Below are 22,391 nucleotides of genomic sequence, written 5' to 3' on the forward strand. Positions count from 1 at the left end.
GTTACCCAATGAAAAATGGTTTCTATGGTCAAGAAGCATGGGAGAATACAGACAGTATGTGTCATGGAGATTTGCCATGCACATCAGCAGCATGGAGAGGCATCGGAGTTCTAGAGTAACAAAATTTGTCTAACCCATAGTTCCCTCCCTCATACAATAAAGGAATTTTTTCTAGGCAGTAACACCTATTAATGTTCCAAACAGTACAGATTTGCTCCTTACTGCTGTTTTTTGTTTTTTTTTTTTAAATGTAGGCTGAGAAAACAGAGAAATAAGCCCATTAGGACCACATATTAAAGTAAGAATACAGGGCTGGCCAGGCACAGGTGCTCACACCAATAATCCTAGCTACTCAAGAGGCAGAGATCAGGAAGACTGAGATTTGAAGCCAGCCTGGAGCAAATGGTTGGAGAGACCCTATCTGGAAAATAGCCAACACAAACAGGACTGGTGGAGTGGCTCAAGTGGTACAGTGCCTACCTAGTAAGTGTGAGGCCCTGAGTTCAAACCCTAGTACCACCAAAAAGAAAATACCCCTAAAGACTACAAATTGCATGATTACAGTGGCCAAAAATATGGCCACCAAATAAAGATGGTTAGTACTATGTTAACTATAAACTGAATAGAAAGTTACACCAGGGAATTTTAATGTTAGTTTTCACGTACCTACTAAAGAAGTTGGAGAAGGTATGGAATCATTCTGAGAATCAGTAGATTGTTAACCTCAGCACACGGTGGCAGTGATGGGATCGTCAGACCATACTGCATTTGACCACTACTGTGCTGTTAAAAACAGCAGGTGAAGCATACAGTACCATCACTGCCACTCCAGGCACTGGATGTCCTATGTCCTATCACTGACTGGCTATGCAAACCTAGGTGGCCTGTCCAGGGCCAGTCTTCTCATATCAATTATTTGATGACTAGGTTGACTCAGAGTCTCTACAGTCCCTTTTGGCTTTAAAATTACATGGAAGTAGGTACACAACTGAATTCACTAGAACTGAAAATGTATCCAAACACTAAAGGTAAAGATGTCTTTATTTTTTAAATGTCTGTTTTCATGCAGTAAAGCTTGTTAATTAGACGTATGCCATTATAACTCACTTGCTGGTCTTGGGTATTTTCGTTACACTCAGCACTAATATCACCAGGAAATTTAACAGACAGTTTAACAAAGAGGCTACGACCACAAGTTTGTACCCCAGCCATACCACTTTGCTTGACCTCCACAAGTTAGCCAGATTCTCTGAACCATGGCTTCTTCTGAAAATGGATAATGAGAACATGCTGCTTAGGGTTGTTGCAAGGATTAAATGGGATTAGCATATGTAAAGCACGCAGAACATAGTAATCATTGGTCAAGTTTAGGGTTTGTTTTGCTTTGTTTTTTCCTACCTAAAATATATCCAGTTCTATTTATGTGACCTTATAAATTTACTTGTAAGGTCACTTTACCTCTGTGCAATTTAAAGTGAGTGGGTTAGACTCGATAACCTTTAAGAACTCTTAAATTTTTTGATCTATGACCTAGTGTCCTGGAACTCTTTCTATCTACATAACTTAAATGAATACAATATAATTAAAAAACAAAAACAACTAGTATTTACTAGGTTAACTACATACTATATTCTAATTTTAGGCTAGATTTAATTACCTTTAAAAAAATCCCCTGAAACAGGTACAATTTGACATTTCTAGTGGAAAACACCCTAGCAATTCTGACAAAGTGAGAATGCAGGACTAAGTGAGGTCTACTTGAGATCCTCCATATACACTATCTATTGCTTTTTCTTTTTGCATTTGCAACTGTAATCAAGAGTTGGTCATAATTAAATCTGTAAAAAGACAACACAATCTGTTAACCATCTCACATCTACATAAAAGTTTGTTGAATAAATTCCTTACTTATGTAGCACATTTTCCTTCGTTTAAAATTTAAGACTGTAAAATTTTTTGAAGAATTTACTGTCAAGTTGAGCTGCATTAGTATCATAACTTCAGAATCTACTTTGCCAGTACAGGAAAGCTCGACCCGAAACACTGTTTAAAAGAAATAAAAGAAAATATTTTAGTTTTCTAAAAAAAATCAACATTAATGCCCCAAAATCATACTATTAAACATTTTAGAATTATGTGTGCTCCATTAAAAGCAAAACTACACTTAATAAATTAACTAAACAAACTTTCAGAACACATTTTCTTTGGAGGGTGGAGGAGGCAGACTAGTGTTTGAACTCAGGTATTCACACCTGCTAGGGAGGCCCTCTGCCAGTCCTTTGTTGTGTTGGTATTTTTGAGATAGGACTGTTGCCCAGACTGGCTTTGAACCATGATCCTCTTGAGTAGCTAGCATTACAAATATGAGCCACAGGTGCCAGGCAGAGAACACATCTTAACACAGCTCTAGACATTAAATATTTCATTCATTATAGATAACAAAAGTTAGCACTGAAGAACAGAGCAAGGTATAAACGAAGGAACAATTATTTTTAACTTCTGCTCATGATTTTTAATATATCACTTTTTCCTTGTACAAGTCCTGCTATTTCATTATACTAAAGTAGAGAATAAGGCAACCACTGCTGACCTTACCAGTCACACTAGCAACAGTAACAATAAAAATTACATGATAAAAAGGAAAGAACTCAGTACCAAAATGCATTGTTCTTAACTGTTCTAATTAATACTTTTAAAGATGTGAGAGAATACAATGAAGGTCGTACTAATAGCACTGCCATATGTACTGCTACTATGTACAGGGGAAATGCAGGGTGTCTAGAATAAAATATACAACCATTCTTAGGGCAGAAGCCTCCTTTACAGTTCAACCTTGGCTATGGAAAGGAAAAGAACTGGAGAAACAGTGGAACTGGGAGACAGTGAGCTTCCTGTTAGAAATACAGAATAACAGTTGGCAGATGTGAATCTAAACCTTCTATCCATATTGGGAGCAAATGGGTATGTAACATGTTTGGAAGTACTATCTTTGGAGTACTTTTACTGATCACCTTTAAAACCTGTCTCTCTCAAAAGAGTAATTACTGTCAACATGATGATAAAAAATTTTCCCACTAGGCTTTCTACATGCTACCTTGTTAAAAATCAATCTACTGTGAACAATTTTGCCCTGTAGAAATAACTGTGCAAACCCCACAGGACTTTTCTAATCTCTACTTCATTGCTAATGAGATTTTATAATAACTAAATACTTACAACACTGCAACATTTGTATGTAATTGTATGTAGCAGGGCTCTTTCTTGGTTACGGTGTGATCATCTCTTATGTTTTTGTTATGTAAGGCTGACAGGACAACTGGATTAAGCATCTTTTAAAAAGGGCTATCTTGAAGAAAAGTCAGCTTTAGAGGTGACCTTGATATGCAGTGAACTAATCATAACATGTAGCAAATTTTTATGTCAGGAAGTGGGTTGAGAGGGAGGGACGATGGGAGTGATGTAACCAAAGAACAAAATAAGCCTATTTGGAATTGTCACAATGAATCCCCACTATACTATGAATATATCCTAATTTTTAAAAAAAATCTAATGAATACCAAAAAAATTTTTTATTTATAAATTATTAAGTAAAAATTTATTGACTTAAAAAAAGAGTAATTATTCACAATTAGTCCTAGGAAATAAAGAAAATAAAGTTCTAGAAAATAAAGACATACTATCATTGTAAAAGAAAAAATTAGTTGTAAATATGTAAATAAAAATTTTCAACTATGAATTTAAAACATTGCCCTTCTAAATAGAAACTGACTTTAAAACATGCACTTTTAATAATTATAACAATAAGACAGCAGACATTCATGCATTTTTTTTAATCTTTCAGTTTAGGATTCTTTTCTCACTAATTTATCTATCTATCCTTATTAGTATATATTTTATGTTTAGAACATATTATTTTACCATCTATATAAGGTATCAGAGATTCAGGATTTCTGAACTTCTTTACTGACCAGCATTTCTGCAGGATCTTAAAGCTTAGATTAACGTATATTATTAATAACAGAATAAAACTCCAAAAAAGTTCCACAACACTGCTGTGGCTTATACTTTCAAGTTTTAAAATTTGCATTTCCATAGGCTAGAGGCATGGCCCAAGTATTAGGGTGCTTATAAGCACAAGGCCCTGAGTTTAAGCCCCAGTAACATCAAAACAAAACAAAACAAAAAACTGGACTGGTTACATGGCTCAAGTGTTAGAGCACCTGCCTAGCAAACACAAACCCCAATACTGCAAAGAAAAAAAAAAAAAAAAAGTGGGAAAAATGTTCATTTCCTTTAAAATCCTACATGTTCAAGAGCCCTCTTTAAAAAATTAGCTCAAAAGTGGTTAAATTGGTACAAATAAGATAAATTTCATTTATTCAGGCACAAACTGTTTATCTCATGCTAGCTGCTACCTAGGTACCAAGGGAATTACCAGATGACATAATCAGCTCAAAACCAACCAAATGCAAGTTGCAATGGGGCAAGAAGAAGAGAAGAGTTAACGATTGGAGGGAGGGAAGGGGGCGGGAAAAGAACAGTACAGATTCTTGAAGAATGAGTGGGATGAACAAGAGTTAACAAGCAGAAAACAGAAAAAATGGTTCCTAATAAGAGGCCAGCATATGCAAAGGCCTGGACATCAGAACTGCATGGGTCTGAACTGCTGGAATGCTGGGCAAGTGCACAGGCAGGGGCAGATAGCAAAGGATCCAGTACCCAGGCTGGGGAGTCTACAATGTATCTGTTCACAGAATAGTGGTGCTGATAAGCTTGAAGTCATGGGGTCAGATGTCAATGTGCAATGACCATCCACAACACACTGTGGGATGTAGGAATTAATACAAAAAAAGTAAGACCAGAGACAGGGACTCACGTAGAGCCAGTGCCAGGAATGCAGAAAAGGAAGTAAGAAAAAGCTGAGCACGGACAGTTCTAGAAGGACAGAAAAGAAGACGTGGTTTAAGAACACAGTGTAAACAATCAGTATGTAGAAAAACTACTTTTGAAAGTACCTATACATCTTATACCAATCAAGTAAGACACACATCACTAAAGTATCCTGGGAATGTGGGTGACAAAACTGACGGCAGTGTACTAAGTCTGTCTCTGAGGATACTTACTCACCTGATAAAGTGCGTGGGACTTCCCCCTGAGCAGAAATGTTGACCTGGGGCATGTCCATAGCCACAAAATTGTCTACTTGGAATCCCAGCTTATATTCAACCTATAAATGAAGACAAATAAAACACACCGGGTCTGTGATAACAGAAAGGACACTAATAGCTTGACTTCATTAATTAGCTCATTAATTAATCAGTACATTAGCCTTTCACATGTACTACCAAAAAAATCCAAATCATTAGAAACAGTCCTGGGAATTTTCAGTTGGATAAAAGCTCAATTAGTGAGCATTCCTGTATCCGGTATTCAGAACAGTTCCCACTCTCCCCTAAAACCTACCATCAAGGATTCAGAAATACTTCTGAGGACTCTAGTCATTAATGGAGAAGCCCTGGGAGCCAGATGAAGAATCAAGGAGTTGAGTTGATAGATAATTTATGGATCATAATTACAAATGCCTTCTCTAGTTGATAAAAGTCGTGCTCTGAGGGTCTCCATGTAATAAACAGATTTCAACACATGAATTTCTCCTAAGAGTATCTAAGCCATATTTTCTAGTACAGCTGTTACACACTGCTTTAGTTTGAATTCTGAATGGCCCCCAAAAGTCCAGGTGTTAAAAACTTGGTCCCTAAAGTGGTGCTATTGGGAGGTGGTAGAATCTATGGAAGGTAGAGCCTAGTGAGAGGTCCTTAGGTCACTGAGGGATGCCCTCCAATTGGGATTGTGGGACACCACCCTTCCTTTTGCTCTTTGCTTTCTGGCCATGAGCTGAGTACTTTTTGCTCCATCACAAGCTCCTGCTACAATGTGCTGCTTCACCACAGGCCCAAAGCAACAGGGCCAACAGATCATGGACTGGAACCTCTGTAACTGTTAGCCAAAATAAACTTTTATTCTTTTATAAACTGATTGCCTCTGAAATTTTGTTATAGTAACAGAAAGTTAACACAAGTACTAAGAAAGATCATGTTTGGATCTCTTTCTAACCTCTCGATCTATTTCTCATGTGATTCAGGATCCAGAAGGGCTCAATGGACGTCTCTGGAACATCAATATTATCCATCAGTACCTCAACTGCCCAGTGTGGCATAATCAAACGAACCAACATCAATAACTATAGCCCTGTTGCTACAGAGTGTTCTTGGGAAGCAATAGCTGAAATTCAGAATAGCCACCATCTTCGAGATCTTCAATGAGGCCTAACATTTCACAACACTCTTTGTGTTGCTCATGGGGATCCTCATAAGTACAGTACTCTCTCCCATTCTGTGGTGAAAGGGTAACTTTGCTGGAGGGCTAGGACTGGCAGAACCAATGGTGCAGTAGGATGGGAAGAGAATATAAGGACAGAGGTGCAAGAAATCATTCTTTAAGAAACTTGCAAAGAGGGCTGGCAGAGTGGTTCAAGTGGTGAGAATGCTTGCCTAGAAACTTACAGAGACATCTGCATCCCCATGTTAATCGCAGTGCTATTCACAAGTGTGCATCAGGTAACAAATGGATAAAGAGAATGTGGCACATATATACAATGGAATACTATTCAGCCATCAAAAGATGAAATCCTGTCATTTGTGACAGCGTGGACAAAACGAGAGAACATTATATTAAGTGAAATAAGCCAGACAGAGAAAGACAAATACTGCATGATCTCTCATTCATATATAGAATCTAAAAAAGTTGGTCTCATAGAACCTAAGAGTAGAAGGGTAGTTATGGGGGGGGCTGAGGGAGAGGGGCATATTGATCAAGTATTGAGAAGTAGTACAGGTGTGCTATTGCACAGTAGGGTGACTATAGGTAACAACAATATGCTAGATAAATCAGAAGGCTAAAAGAAAAACTTTGAATGTTTTCACCATAAACAAAAGATAAAATGATGATGTAAACACTTCTCGATGCACACATTTTGAAGAACTGCAGGGCACCCCATAAGTATGTGCAGTTTTATGCATTAGTATTATTTTAAAAGAGACTTACTTAAGTAGGAAGAATGGAAAACAGGTGTGGGGGGGGGTTGTCCTCAAAACTTTTCTTTCTTCTTTTTTTAATGGGGAATACTTAACTATGTTTATACGTTAGTTGTTTTAAAAAACAAAAAAGCCAACAAAATTATCCATAACAGAAGAAAAGAAGAGTATCACCCCAAGCTGTAGAAAAGGGGTGGCCACTGGACATCAGCTAAGAGTGTGGGTATTGCTGTCTATAGAAAAGCAGGGCTCAACCCAAAAAGTTGGGTTGTCCTTTGAGTTTCTTTTTTGACACCCTATCTGCAAGTCCCTAGGCTAAACACTATAGGGGTATGTGAATATTGAACTCTCCTTTCAGTTAAGATAAGTGCATAAATAGATGTTAAAAGCTGTATTTGGTGCCACATTCACAACAAAGAAAACGTTTTTGCTACAGCACATCAATATTTGGTATCTTGGCTGGGAAGCTTTATTCTCACCTTTGCACAGCACAGTATCATTGCTGCCACCAGAGGGTGCTACAGAGCTACAGCTAAGCAAGTTGGGCCTGGGAATGAGAAGGCCTTCCAGTCATATAGAATCAAAAGAATGCAGAGTGTACCTCTATCATGGCATCTCCAAACAAGACCATGTATCAAGGGAAAGGAAGATGCACAAAGAAATTAGCACAGCAGGCAAGAACTGGATTTGGAGCCATGAGACCACGTGACCCTCACATAAATTAGCAGCTTTTCCAAGTTTTGGTTTTTTGTAACATTATCACATAAGATAATTAATGCACCTGCTAGACGGGCTCAGGTCCTCTGATAAGCACAGAGCCCTGTGGAATCACAGTCATTCCAGAAATGCTCCCTACTGCCATGCGGTACTTCTCCATAGCCACCAGACTGCTGCCAACCCCAGGAATTTTGACACAAACACTGGGGCAGAACTTCCTATCTGCCCTTCATTTTGGGAACCTCATTATTCTGAATAGCCTCCCACACCTCAACCTCTTCACAAATACCTTCCTCACCACCTCCCAACCTGGCTTTGGCATGAGATAACCTATCATTCAGACAACACTTGACCCTCAGACCCTACAGAGTGGGGTCAGCATTCTTTAAGGACCATCAGGTTCTTTCCAGACATCCCTTTCTAATGCAAAACCCACTCTACTCTGAAGCTCACTCCTGCTCAGAATGGCAAGGTCTCATGAGGTCACAGGACTGTGCAAAGGCCTTGGCCACTGGCTCACTTTGTGTCCTGCCACCTTTTATATGTCTCCTGTTAGCTTTCACACTCAGTGATCATTCCTACAAACTACCAAACTGCTTCATTACTGAAACAAATACAAAAATGTCATCCCATCAAATATCCCATCACAACCTCTGACCACCTCTGATTCCTACAAAACCAGTTCTTTGTCTCCACTACTCTAAGTCAGCCAACATTTATGCAGCACCTTTATGAGCCAGGGGCTACGCTCAGAGGGAGGATACAGCAGTCAATTAAAATACTTCCTTCCTCTCTAGCCCAGCCAGGACCACTTGGTTTCAGTTTTCACTACCTATGCCCCAAAAGGGACATTATTAGTCCACTCCCTCTTCCCTTGGAAAGCGGCCCAGCATCCTGACTGCCCCTTACTCTATTCCTGCTGCTCAGTCTGCTGAGGAAATCACATCCTGGAGAGAGGTGCTCTTTAAGAATGGCAACCTCTCAGGACAGGCCCTTAGTTGTGCTCAGCAGTCCTTTCTCAATGACCTCTCTTCTACTCTTTCGCACTGCAAGTCTCACAGGCCCTTGCCGATTCACCACTTGCTGCCCTCCCCGCTTCCTTGCTCTCATACAATGTTCTTGACCCCTCCAGTTAGCACAGAGGAACTTATTTTCTGCCCTCTTTTCTGTCATAACACCCATCCTCCACACACTAGACCCAAGAACAAGGCCATTCTCCCCTTCAAATGACAAATCTTTCTCACTTGTACACTAGTTCTGGCCCATTTTACCAGTGATGAGCTCTACAATCAACTTGTTTCTCTTGTCTCCTCTATCCTCAACCTCTCCCATATGTCCCATAATCCGACAGCCCTCTAGTGTACCAGATTCAAAGCCAAACTTACCATGTTTCTCCAAATTTGATGTCTCTTTTATTCTAGGTCTCAGTTACTGCCAGAAGAGGAACAGCTGATGGGTTCTAATTCCCTAAGAAAGCAGAGAGAGGCTGGGCGCTGGTTACTCACCCCTGTAATCCTGGCTACTCAGGAGGCAAGAGAACAAGAAGACTGTGATTTGAGGCCAGTCTAGGCAAATAATTCATGAGACCCTATCTCAAAAAAAACCTTCACAAAAAAAGGGCTGGTGGAGTGGCTCAAGGTATAGGCCCTGAGTTCAAGCCCCAGTAACCACAAAAAAAAAAAAAAAAAAAAAAAAGCAAAGAAAGGGTACAGCAAAGAGATCCAGGGCCCTAACTGCAGTGTTGGGGGCAAGTAACAAGAGCAGCACCCGAGTATCTCAGTATAGCAAGGAGAGGAGAAGGGGAACGGTGAGGAGGTTGAGTGGAATCAGGGAAGGTGGCAAAGTGGCCAAGAAGGCCACACTTTGGCCACATCAATAGCTTAGAAGGACATAACAGAATGGAAATATGAAAGCACGCCCTTTGCCCAAGGTTCCCTTTTTTGAGGGACTACCCAAACACGGGAGGCATTCACATGGCACTTCTCTTCTCCCACTGGAGCCCATGGGATACCAACTTTTAAACTGCAGTTTCTCGGATCAGAGAACTGTCAATTATTGAACTCCAATTTTCTCTACTTTACCATGTATTCATCTATAAGGAATCTTACTTGCCAATCACCCTTTGAAGAAATAGATCTATCCAAAGGGTGAATTTTTAATCTACTAGAACAGAGGAATTTGAACAGCAATTGTTTATTAGGAAAAAAAAGAATGAGCCAAAATACTTCAGTACCTAGAGAAAATGTAAATATTTGAATAAGCTACAAAATAAACATTTTTGGTAATCTTCCCTTCCTTGGAGAAAACGGCCAACAGACAGCTGTCTTTACAGATATTCAGAAAGCTGAAACACAGACAGTGCAGATTGAAAGCAAATACACTTGCCTACAGTCAAATAGCCTTTTCATTTCTCTGATATCATCAGCATACACCTTTTCTCATAGAAGTCTCACTCCGAAGCAGACATGGCAGGCTGGTCCCCAGAGGCTCCCTATAGACTCTTCTGAACAATAACGAAGGATTTCTGAAGTCAGAGAACGACTATGGAGAGAGAGTGTGAGAGCACTCTACTATATCTTAGTATGCTTTTGCTTTTGGACGATCTAAAGTATCTACTGACAATTAACAGATGCCACTGCATTTCCTGTTAAAACCACTCAATAATCTGCTCTTTTTAAAAGTTTGCCCTTGTGAGAGAATCAATGCCAAAGTTCTACCCCATCTCAAAATACAATTAACACAATGTTCTTTCCCATCCACTCACTCAGGCATGTGTGACATACATGTTAAGAATATGACACACACAGCTCCAGCCTCTAAGGGAACCACAATCCTTGGCAAGACAAAATAGTCATGTAAACACTGGAGAACAGCTCTATTAGCAAAAGCTTTGATGTGTGAAAACTAATGTGAAAATATCTGCGATGTTGAACTGATACGCCAGAGAGTCTGTAGATCTTTGGAAGCAAACATTTCATCTTCTGGCAAGATCTTAAAAAGCAAGAACTAAAAATTTCTGATAAAAGTGTTAGAGCTTGGGAGCCACAGCCATCCTTCTGAAAGTTTATGAGTGCACCTCAGAGCCAAATAACCAAGTAAAGAACTCGTCACATCTCCCCTGCCCTGCCCTCTTGGGTGACTTTCCCATTTCAGATGATCTCTACCTCTCACTTCTCTGCCCCTACTGTTTAAGCAAGTACCTTCCCAAATTTGGGTCTTAGTTTCCTCTTATAGGAACTGATCAATAAACTAAAGCACAACTAAATAAGGAAATAGGATAGAGCCACTTGGAGGGGAATTAAAAGTACAACTCTATATGAAGGAACAGAGAACCTTTACCAGGATACACTGTTCAGTAGTCTGCAAACTGCAGAAAAGTATGTAGCATTTGCTTAATATTTACATACATGTGCACACACAGAGGAGATGGGTAACAGTGGCTGACTCAGGGAAGGGGAATTGGTGAGTGGATTGCTCAGGGATGGCACTAGGAAGGAGGAAGGGCTTATTTTTCACTATGTATCTTTCACGCCTTTTGAATTGAACCATGTCCACACATTGCCTACTCATAAAATTAAATGTCAAATGAACAAACTTCAATTAATCGACTTCTAAAATCAGCAGATGTTATTATCTAGAACTGGAACTAGGAATTACAATAGTGGCTGAAGCCTGAAACTAGATTTTTACTAGGATATTTCAACACTAAGATGATTCATTTCCCCTAAATGTCTATGTCTGTCACAGATGAACTTGTTAAATTAATTTAGCTACCTACCTAGTCTATGAATTCCATTCATTTTTCCAAATTTACAACCTCACTCTACTTCAAGGTAAAATATCTGAAAACTTCCATGTGTGAACCCACTGTCATGGAATCCAGCCTGTTTTTCACACTTCAGAAACAGCAAAATCCCCTCTCCTAAAGCAGCACACTCAACTCTGAAAAGCTCTAACTGCTCAGAAGTTGTAGAGCTGTACCCTGTGGCTGCTACCTGTCCATTTCTTCTGTAGTCAGTACTAGGTGCTACACCAGGCATAGCAGATGCCCATCAAGGTACTCAGCATCTAGTGTGAAGACAGAAAAGAAAATCAACTCTTACAATAATTCTTGGAGTATAACTTGGATGAGGAAAAGAGAGAAGGGCATGGTGATTACACAAAAGGGACATAGTTAAAGGAGAGGTGAGATAAAGGGAAAAGGGCCCTGAAGAAGTCACAACAAACTATAAATAATGACTACTTCTGGAAGGAAAACTATAAAGTCTTACAGTTCTGAAAATATTTCTGTAATATATGAATTTTCCCAACAATCATTATTATTGTCCAAGTAGGAAAAAAATCTGTATTAGAGCAATGCAAATTGAAACTTGCAACAAATATCAGAACAGATACTACTCTACAATACTTCAAAACGGCTACAATAGGTATTCTTATTTTTAGTAGTGGAACTATTTTTATTTCTCAAATACAATCCTACTCAGAAGTATTTTTATATATAAAGCTGACAAAAGAAACTAAAGTTGGCTGGGAAGTAGGAGCGCCACACCTAGCCTCCCTGGGGAAAAATCTCATATTTGAGGAACCCAGGCGGTCAGAGGAAATGTGAAAAATTCAGCAACAAGTAAACCAGACAAGAGGTTCTTAAGTATTTGGGTTTTAGCCCTTTGGATTAAAGGAGTTCAACACAGTGCATATAGGTAGCTGTGTCTACTGCCCCTTGCTTTCATCACAAATGGGAGAACTACGAAACATTCCAGAAGACCTATCTGTTTCCCCAGCCCCACCCGCATGGTTTCACTGGAACAGCAGGGTCGTTATCAGGCCCAAGAGCCCTCTTCCCAAGCTAGATACAGATCCCATGGAAAAAACATGAAAGGATCAAGTGTCCGGTCATGTGCTAATCACTAAAGGCTGGCCATCTTCACTGCAAAGGATTTGAAAATGTGAAAGGAACAGGCTCAAAATTTAAGCTATGATCTAAAAAAACACGGTGTTCTGGTATACCACCCACTGACCCTTCTGTGGCAATGTCAGCCCACTTCTTAAATACAGCCCTTGCCTCTGGGGCTGAGTGACTGTCATGACGTCTGCTGACCCTCTCTTACCTTGGACTTCGCATGCCAAGTGAAGTGCAGGAAATTTGTCTCACTGGGTACTAGCAGGTTAAAAGAGAGAGCGTAGTGACTAATAAGGTCGTTTCTCACATAATAAAGTTCTGCATCAAGACCTAGAAAAAATAGGGAAAAAATAATTAACCACCTAAGTACCTTCAGAATCAGACCCATCAGTGTCTCAAACAGTGAAGAAAATACTGATGTACAAACAAACATCACAGAGAACTCATACATGTGCTGCCTTAGGAAGCAGGAGGACATTGGACTTTATCATCACCCACAAAGATGAAGCCAGGCCTCAAAAGGCAGCTCTCCTTCTAAGAACAGGTGTGCTAGGACAGAACTCTGTCAGCCACTCTGTTTCAGGGCCAAGGTAACATTCTGCCCTCTGGGTACAGTGCTTCTCACAGTAGCACCTACAAAGAAACCCCTTCTCTCAAAAGTTGATGCTGATTTAGAAAGAGATTCAAAGCAGAAGAGCAACTGGCACCTGATAAAAACACAAGCGTGGAGGGCTGGCGGAGTGACTCAAGTGGAAGAGTGCCTACCTAGTAATCATTAGGCCCGAGTTCAAATGCCAGTACTGCCCAAAAAACCTGGTAAGTATGAGCAAAGCCTCCAGCCCCAGTGAGAGATGATTTCTGCTTCCTTCATCAGTACAGCCAGCATTTACCTGGCTACTCACACCTGCTAAGTTCCAGATACATATTCTCCTCCCTACCTAGACTACAAGGTGCAGATCGCGGTATTCTCAGGACACAGTTCTCTATACAAAGCTTGCACTCAGTAAACTCCTGGTTAGAACTTGCTAAATAACAGCTTAGTGTTGCAGGCAAAACAGTAATGACTGAAAAGACTGAAAATACTAGAGAAGTGACTCCCAAATTTCACTCATCCCTTCTCAACAAGGGAATGGATAACATATCACACTCTGCAATTAGCCAAGTCTCCTTTACCCTACCTGTTTTTAGTATTTTTCTTTAAAACCGATTCAACTTTTAAAACATTTTGAAGAAAAACTTGATTGCAAAATCAAGTTTTTGTGAAAAAAATATAAGATAACCAAAAAACAAAGGAAAACAAAACAACAGTACTACAACATTATAGCTAAATATGACTTTGGTGTTATCAAGGCAGTGAACTTGAGTCTAGCTCACTGTTTACAAAAGGGAAGGGGAAGGAAGTATCAGCAACTGCTGGAGTGAGGCTTTCTCCACGATAATCTAGAGAGCTGAAAGAATAAAGGCATTGTAACTTTCTTTGAATTGGTTTACTGCTAAAGTTCGATTCAGATGTTCTTCTAGCAAAACATGACATATATACCATACAGGGTGGGGAGAAAAAGATCGAGGAAACAAATTGAAATTTAAATTTCACATTTACTGAGCCTGCAATGTGGGTCTGAAACCTCATATATGCAGAGAGGTCAAGACGGGGACCTCAGACCTCCTAAGCATAATAAGAAACAAGCCACTCTGCCACAGATATTTCACCCGCAAGTTAGTTTTCTCGTTTCTGAAGTACATCTGATAAATCATTAATTCAGAAATGAGATTTGAGGCTTACACAGGGGGAAAGCTGCTGCACAGACTAAGTAGCACTGCTTTATTTATCCTATAGAGGGTACCAAAAGCAAGGAGAAGTCACAAGCCTTGGGCAAAAGGCTCTCCCCTGATTGCATTAGGAAAAGGGAGAAAGGGGAGGGAAAAGGAATGGAGGAGAAGGGGGCAAAGGAGGTAGGGGAAAGTAGAAAGAAAATGGAAGAAGAAAGCTGTATACAAAGAAAATATCAACAATCACAGTAACATAATTAGAATTCCATTTTTTAAAAGTCTGAATGTATTCTAATCTACATAGATGCTATTTACAAGAAACAACCTACAACAAAATTTAGAAATATATGACAAGTAAATAAAAAGAAGAAAAAAATAGATGAGATAGTAGAGAATCACACAAACTGGAACTCAAGGTAAAAAAGATGTTGTACTAATAAAATTAAGATCTCCTATTAGTAAAAACTATGAAAGATATTATAGTGCAACTAATAAAGGAGCTTCAAATATTTCTATATTTAGTTTTCTAACTAAAGCCGATATGAAAAAAACAGCAAAAAACAGACAAATTCCCAATCACTGCTGCAAACTAACAACCTCTCAGAAATGAAACAAAGATCCAAACGGACAAACCAGGGTGGACAATTTGAACAATATTATATGGAACATCAAAGGGAGAGACTAATCATAAATTAACTATATACATTTTAAAAACTGAGTCTTAACCAAAAGATCATACAGACTACCTTCTCTGATTAAATATGACAAGAAAAAATTAGCTACCTGGGTGCTGGTGGCTCACAAGCCTATAATTGTAGGTACTCAGGAGGCAGACATCAGGAGGATCTCGGTTCAAAGCCATCCTGGGCAAACAGTTCAGGAGACCCTATCTTGAAAAAAGCGATCACAGAAAAAGGGCTGGTGGAGTGGCTCAAGGTGTAGACCTGAGTTCAAACCCCAGTACCAAAAAAGAAAAAGAAAAAGAAAAACTTAGTGATAAGGATGACACAAAAAGAAGATAGTTTGAAGACCTTAATAAACAGTTTTCAAGATTGATTTAAAAAAAAAAAAAAGAGAGAGAGAGAGAAAATACCAAACACATATTACTACTATTAGAAGAGGGAACACTACTACAAATCTTAAATGTTACGAATATTATGAACAGTTTTATGACAATAAATTCAATGACAAATGAAACACAAAAATCCTTGGAATACCATTTACCAAAACTGACAATATGAAATAAAAATTAACAATTAAAAATCTATCCATAGAGAAAGCTCCGGATGAGTGAATTTAATTATCAGTGAATTCAATCAAACACTCAAGGAAGATAAAACACCAATCTTCTATAAACTCCACCAGAAATAATATATAATTCACATTAGGCAGCCAGCATCACACTAATACTATTAGCCATACTGATCCTGATAGGTAGGTAAGAGCAGGATGGAGGAAATGCCTTGGGCTACAAGATTTCATTCCCTTCTTAGTGGGGGAATTATAAGACCCCCCCAAATGGACCACAGCTTGAACCAACAATTAAGATAATGGCCCTATATCCTCCTTAGGCAGCCCATCCCCATAGCAAGGCCAGGCATAACCCAACAGGGTAATGACCATTATATGTCCTTAACTGGGAAGGGCAAAGAGGATCATATGTGCAGGTGCTTGCTCTCACTTTCTCAAAAGCTCAGGCATATGACTTTCCACACCCAGGCAGCCACTTTGCACAACTGTCAAACCATTTGAGGAGGGACTACACCTCAATTTTACACCACCTCGTACCATGTACCATACCCTATAGGACAATAAAACTCCAGGCCCTTACAACTTCAGAGTAGTTGGCCCTTATGTGAACTGCCCACCTCATGACTGGAGGTGTACTTTGGCTTTGCCAATAAATCATTCCTTGCTGTCTTCTTAGTCTCTGTGATTCTTTTACTGTACTTTTGTAGTGTCCTGATATTTGACCTTGTATCCAAAGAACCAAGGAACATCAGGAGCAGCCATTCACCAATAACTATACCAAATCTAACTAAAACATTATGACAGCACAAAATTATAGCCCAGTATCTCTCACAAACACAGACCCAAACATTCTCCACGAAACTGCAAATTTAACATAGCAGTGTGGAAAAAGGACAGTACATCATGGCCAAGAGTACACGAAAGGTTAACCTTTCAAAAAGTCAGTAATTCTTCACATTAACAGAAAAGACAAAAACTCAGGGCATCTCAAATTGACAGCCCATATTGGTAACAAAAACTGCTGGCAAATAAAAAATGGACAGAAACTTTCTCAGTCTGGTAAAAAACATTTACAAAACCCTACAGCTATCATGTTCAATGATGAATTACAAAATTCTTACTCTAAGATCACAAAGTAAGGGTGTCCACTTTTACCACTTCTGTTCAATCTTGTACTAGAGGTCCCTGCTATTAAAAATAAGATCAGTGGTGGTCCATTTTCAAAGCAAGGCATTTAACCCTAGTCACTTGCTTGAGTATCAGCTTGCTGAGGGAGGACCAACTGATACGGGAACTTAAACTGGAGGAGTAAAATGAGGAAATGGGTAAAAAAACTATGTGTGTGCCAGAAAGCACACAGAGATCTTCCTGCCTCAAAGGGAGGCACATACCACTACCACGGCTTCCAAAATGTGACTAACCCCAAGACGGGCATATTTTAAATAACACAATAGGAAATTTAGGCAAATGTGGGGGGAAAATGTATGTTCCATAGTTCTCAGCCAATGAGGAGCTGGGGGAGGGACTTGCACACTAGAAAATATAATGCTTGTTGTAACTGTTTTGAGTGTGTCTGCTTGCCAACTGCTTTGGGTGTGTCTGCTTGCCAGGCACCTGATCTTACAAGGTTGCCATAAAAGTCTTTCACTCTACTCCACATGTCTTTGAGGCCATTCTTTGAGTTTGGACAGGTGAGCGTATTTCTCACACCTGCCAAGAAATATGTGTGTAGAAAACACCATGAAATCTAAATGCTACTAAAACCAGTTAGTGAATCTGTTAGCTGCTAGGCAGGTACTTGGAGAGAAAACTCCTGTATTTAAGGGGAAAGACTTGCTGCCCCTTTAAATGTCAGTTAAACTACTGGCTACCAAATTGTTCTTTTGTTTTAGGTGGAGCATTCAAAAAAAAAAAAAATCAAAAAACAAAAAACAAGGAACTAGTTTAAATCAGCCCAAGCAGCCCAGCCCCACTTTTCCAGGACCTAAAGGAAACTTTGCTCATTATAATATTATTATTATGCTAAGTTCTCCACCCACACAAGGGTCTGCTGTTCCCTATATGAAGGATGAGTTGAGCTGTGATACTCAGGAATGTGTCTATTCATGTGATAAGTCTTTCCGATACGAATATGCATACATTTCTCCAATAAAAGACCCTTGCTTTCTCCTTTTGAAATTGTCCCTAATACTTTTCTTACTTGCTGTAAGTAATAAACATCTGACTCATCTACTACAGTGCTTTTCAGTTTTGGACTCACCAAGGGGCAAACCCATCAGTTTGGTTGTCTCAGAATACAAGGCCAATATGAAAAAATCAATTCTATTTCTATATTAGCAATGACTTAAAAATAAAATTTAAAAATCAATACTTTTAACATTTAAGAACACCAGAAACCCAGGAATAAATCTAAATAAAACTATGTCAGACCTCTAGATTGAAAATTATGAAACATGACTAAGAAAAATTATAGATCTAAATAAGTGGAGAGAAGTATCATTCTCTTAGATAGGCCTCAATACTGTTAACGTGTTGTTTCTCAAACTGACCCATAGATTCAAACTAACTCTAACCAAAATCCAAGGAGATTTTTAAAAGAAATAAGGAAAGTGATTCCAAAACAAAATCTAAATGTCACTTTTTGGGGGAGATTGAACTCAGGGCCTCTTACCACTTGAGTCATACCCCAAGTCCTTTTGTTTGCATTTTGTTTTTGAGATAGGATCTCACTAACTGCACAAGGCTGGCCTCAAACTCAGAATCTGAGTAGTCATTATTACAGCATGTACTGTGACATGCAGCCCAAAACAATTCTGAAAGCAGAAAAGCAATGTCAGAGGATTCACATTACCTGATTTGGCAATATATAGAATAATTATAGTAATCAAGACTACAGTACTGGTGTAAGGCCAGACACTACAAAACAGCAGAATCTAAGAATAAACCTGCAAATATAGAGCCAATGGGTTTTCAACAAAGATATCAAGGTAATTCAACTAAAGTATTTTCAACAAGTGATACTACAGCAAAGAGATAGGTAAACATGAGAAAGAAACACTGACCCTTATCTGACACGTCACACAAAATCTGATTTGAGATATGAACCAAAATGTAAAAGCTAAATCAACAGTTCTAGAAGAATATGTAGATAGGTATAGAAAATCTAAACTTACTGGGGTAAGAGAAGATTTCATAGATAAACCACAAGAGAAAATAATAATAATTGATCTCCATTAGAATTTAAAACCTTCTGCCCACCAGAAAACAGTGGGCAGAAATAAACTGGGAGAAAATATTTACAACACATACAGCTAAAAAAAAAAAAAATGGATTTTGCAGGGCACCAGTACCTCAGGTTCCTCAGGTTCTTAGCTACTTGGGAGCCTGAGACCAGGAGGATCAAGATTCAAAACAGCCAGAACAAAATGGATTCAAGGTGTGGCTCAAATGATAGAGCACTGCTTTGCAAGCACAAAGCCCTGAGTTTAAACCCCAGGTCCACCAAAACAAACAAAAAGACTTCTTTGGGGAGAATGAGGAGAAATGAGAAGATGATGCTGATTAATTTTTTTTTTTCCTAAAGAACTTATAGGGGCTAGAGGTGCAGTTCAGTGATATAGGCTTGCCTAGTATCAACATTACCCTGGATTCTATTCCCACCACTACATTTAAAAAGAAAAAAAAGGACTTGTTTGTAGAACATATAAAAAACTCCTAGAAGCTGAAACTAAAAAGATAATCCACAAGATGTAAACAGACATTTCACAATAAGATAAAGTGGCCAAAGTAAATATATGAAAAGCTGCTTTAAAAAATCATCAGTTACCACAGAAATACAATTAAAACCACAATAAGAACCAGTACCACCCAAGAAGATAAAATAAAACTGAATGGTGGCAAGGGTGTGGAGTAATTCCAGCTCTCATACATTAATGGGAGTGTGAAAACATTCAACTACTTTGAAGAACTAGAAGTTTCTTATAGAGTTAAACAGACATCTACTCTATCACCTTACCATGCCACTCCTAGGTAATTATCTAAAAGAAATGAAAACATTATGTCCAGAAAAAGACTTGTGTACAAATGTTCACACACCTTTTATATGCAATAGTCAAAACTGGAAACAATTACAAATGTCCATCAAGATACACTGAAGAGGTAAGAATGGATAATCAATTATGGTAGTCACACAATGGAATACTACTAAGCAATGAAAACAAAGTGCAGACACTTTAGAATAAGGATGAATTTATCAGAATGAAACAAACTGAACGCAAGAAAATATAATCTATAAAATCCTATTTAGATAAACTTCTAGAATAGAGCAAACTAATTTATGGTGGTAGATCTCCAGTCAGCTATACTCTGGAAAAAGGGTAGAAAGAGGCTGGTGAATTACAAAAGGGCATCCTGGAGTGAGGACAATGTTCAGCATCTTACTAGAGTCCTGGTTACAAAGGGGTAAACATTTTTCAAGGCTCAATCAACAAAACATTTAAAATCTATGCATTTCATTATATATGAAGTCTGCCTACATTTTTCAGAAAAGGGAGGAAAAAAGATTTAACACAAAGTTTTTACATCTTTTCTAATCTCAAAAAAATTAATCAAGGAATATTATAGCACTAAAAAAAAAAAAGCATTAGAAAAAGATTAATCTTAAATGATCAACAGCTTCCAAACTTGAATTTCAAAAACCTTTCACAAGGAAATAAAGAACTTTGTTCCTAGCAAAACAAAAAGCAGAACTAGAAGAACAGAAAGAGAATTACATTTTTCAGTGGGAAAAGAAAGCATCCTTGCTCATCTCAGCTGCTGCCAAGCAAGATCCTTTCAGCCCTATCTCAAGAATAATAACTGATCGCCTGCACCAGGGCTCCCTCACCAGAGGAGCACAGCCTGTGCATGGTTCCTGGACACAGCAAGCTGTACCTCCCCCAGTGTCTACCTTTATGGAGGCCCCAATGGATTACAAAATTACTTTCATCTGCACTGTCTCAAGTTCTGCGGCCTGCAGTTTCCATCTTTTTACATTTTAATAGCTTTAACTCTCCTCCAAGGCAGCCTCAGTCAGGCTAAGTGGTTTGACTGGGCTACCCAAGTTATCTTGTAAGGTACCAATTATGCTTTTGTTAGTACTTGGTTTGAAAATTGCAGAGGCCGTCAGTGGTCTGCCCGTAACCTTATTTTTCCCATAAATCCTGTTATTTTTAGTGAATAAGCAATCCTGAAAGTTTTTTTAGGAGTGCATATGATATTATAAGAGAAATGCTTATTCTTTAAATACAATACCGACTTGAGCAGGGTGTGGAAAGCAACATGTGACTATATCTAAAGCTTTATAAATATTTATACTCTTTGACCTGGTAATTCCAATACTAAATATCCATCCTAGGAAAAGCAAAGATATTAATCAAAATAATTAAATATGAAGAAATAAAAACATAAACTAGCAGCAACAAAACAGTGGTTAACTATAATACATCCATACAAGAGAACAACAGTTTCAACGATTTCTCCTTTGGAGGAGAGAGGTTTTACCGCAAGCAATTGTACCCTTTCAGTCAACTCACTCCCTGTTTATCCATGAGATATATTAGGCACCCCTTTTGGTTTTAGTGACCAGAAAAAGTGACTTAAAAACACTGACAAAGAGACGATGTAGGGCTGGAAGAGTGGTTCAAGCGATAGTGCGCCTGCCTGGCAAGCATGAGGCTCTGGGTTCAAGCCTTAGGACCATCAAAAAAAAAAAAAAAATTAAAAAGACAATGTACCCATGAACAGGACAATTTTTTTTCATTTTTCTTTTATTATTCATATGTGCATACAAGGCTTGTGAACAGGACAATTATAAATAAATTTTAGTGAACTGAGTTTTGTTTAGAATGTAACATTAAATGAAAATAGGCAATATGTAAACACACAAATTTTCAAGTATGTCTGCAATCTAAAATAGTTCATGCTTACTACAGGTGTCCAGTAAATGTCCAGTGAATTAAAATTGTACACTGCATGTGTTCCATTTAAAAAAGAAAAAGAAATACCAGCTGGGTGCCGGTGGCTCACACCTGTAGTAAGGCAGAGATTGGGGGGAGGGGGCGGAATCAGGGATTGCAGTTTAAAGCCAGCCCAGGCAAACAGTTCAAGAGACCCTATCTCAAAAAAACCCTCCACCTTGGATTGGTTCAAGGTGAAGGCCCTGAGATCAAGCCCCAGTACTGTAAAAAGAAAAAGAATGAAATACCAAAAAATGTTAGCAGTGGTTGATTGTAAATGGTGGATTACTGGTGACTTTTATTGTATAGTTTTAATCTTTAAGTTTTTTATAAAATATAACCAGAAAAAAATTTTCAAAAACATGTTTAAAGAAATATGTGTACAGCTGGCAGCAAGTCACTAAAACATAAATCCAATTACACTCTAAGAAAAATCCATGAAGGCTGGCCAGAACTAGAGAATAAGCTACTCTCCCCAAAAACAGAGAAACAAAATTCGATTAAAAATCAATTTGCAAAAACATCTTTGGTATATCAAGATTAACACTAGTAATGATAAATAATGAATAAAACCTCTTCCTCCAACTTTTCCTTAAATTACCCACATATACCATAAGGCAAAATATGGCAAAGTATTCTGAACCAAAAAGAAAAACCAAAAGG

General features: G+C 38.5%; 1 protein-coding gene across 3 annotated transcripts in view; it reads right to left on the bottom strand.

Moving 5' to 3' along the window:
* The window catches only part of Ryk (receptor like tyrosine kinase), a 92,460-nt gene that overhangs the window by 51,146 nt on the left and 18,923 nt on the right, over window positions 1-22,391 (bottom strand). For all 3 annotated transcript variants that reach the window (XM_074059385.1, XM_074059384.1, XM_074059386.1), the window contains exons 2-4: window positions 12,920-13,041; window positions 5,128-5,227; window positions 1,909-2,043 (exon numbers count right to left, since the gene is read on the bottom strand). In XM_074059385.1, the coding sequence (XP_073915486.1) occupies window positions 1,909-2,043; window positions 5,128-5,227; window positions 12,920-13,041 (357 nt within the window). The remainder of the gene's footprint in view (window positions 1-1,908; window positions 2,044-5,127; window positions 5,228-12,919; window positions 13,042-22,391) is intronic.

The sequence above is a fragment of the Castor canadensis genome, chromosome 17, assembly GCF_047511655.1.
Source record: "Castor canadensis chromosome 17, mCasCan1.hap1v2, whole genome shotgun sequence".
NCBI classification, from domain to species: Eukaryota; Metazoa; Chordata; class Mammalia; order Rodentia; family Castoridae; genus Castor; species Castor canadensis.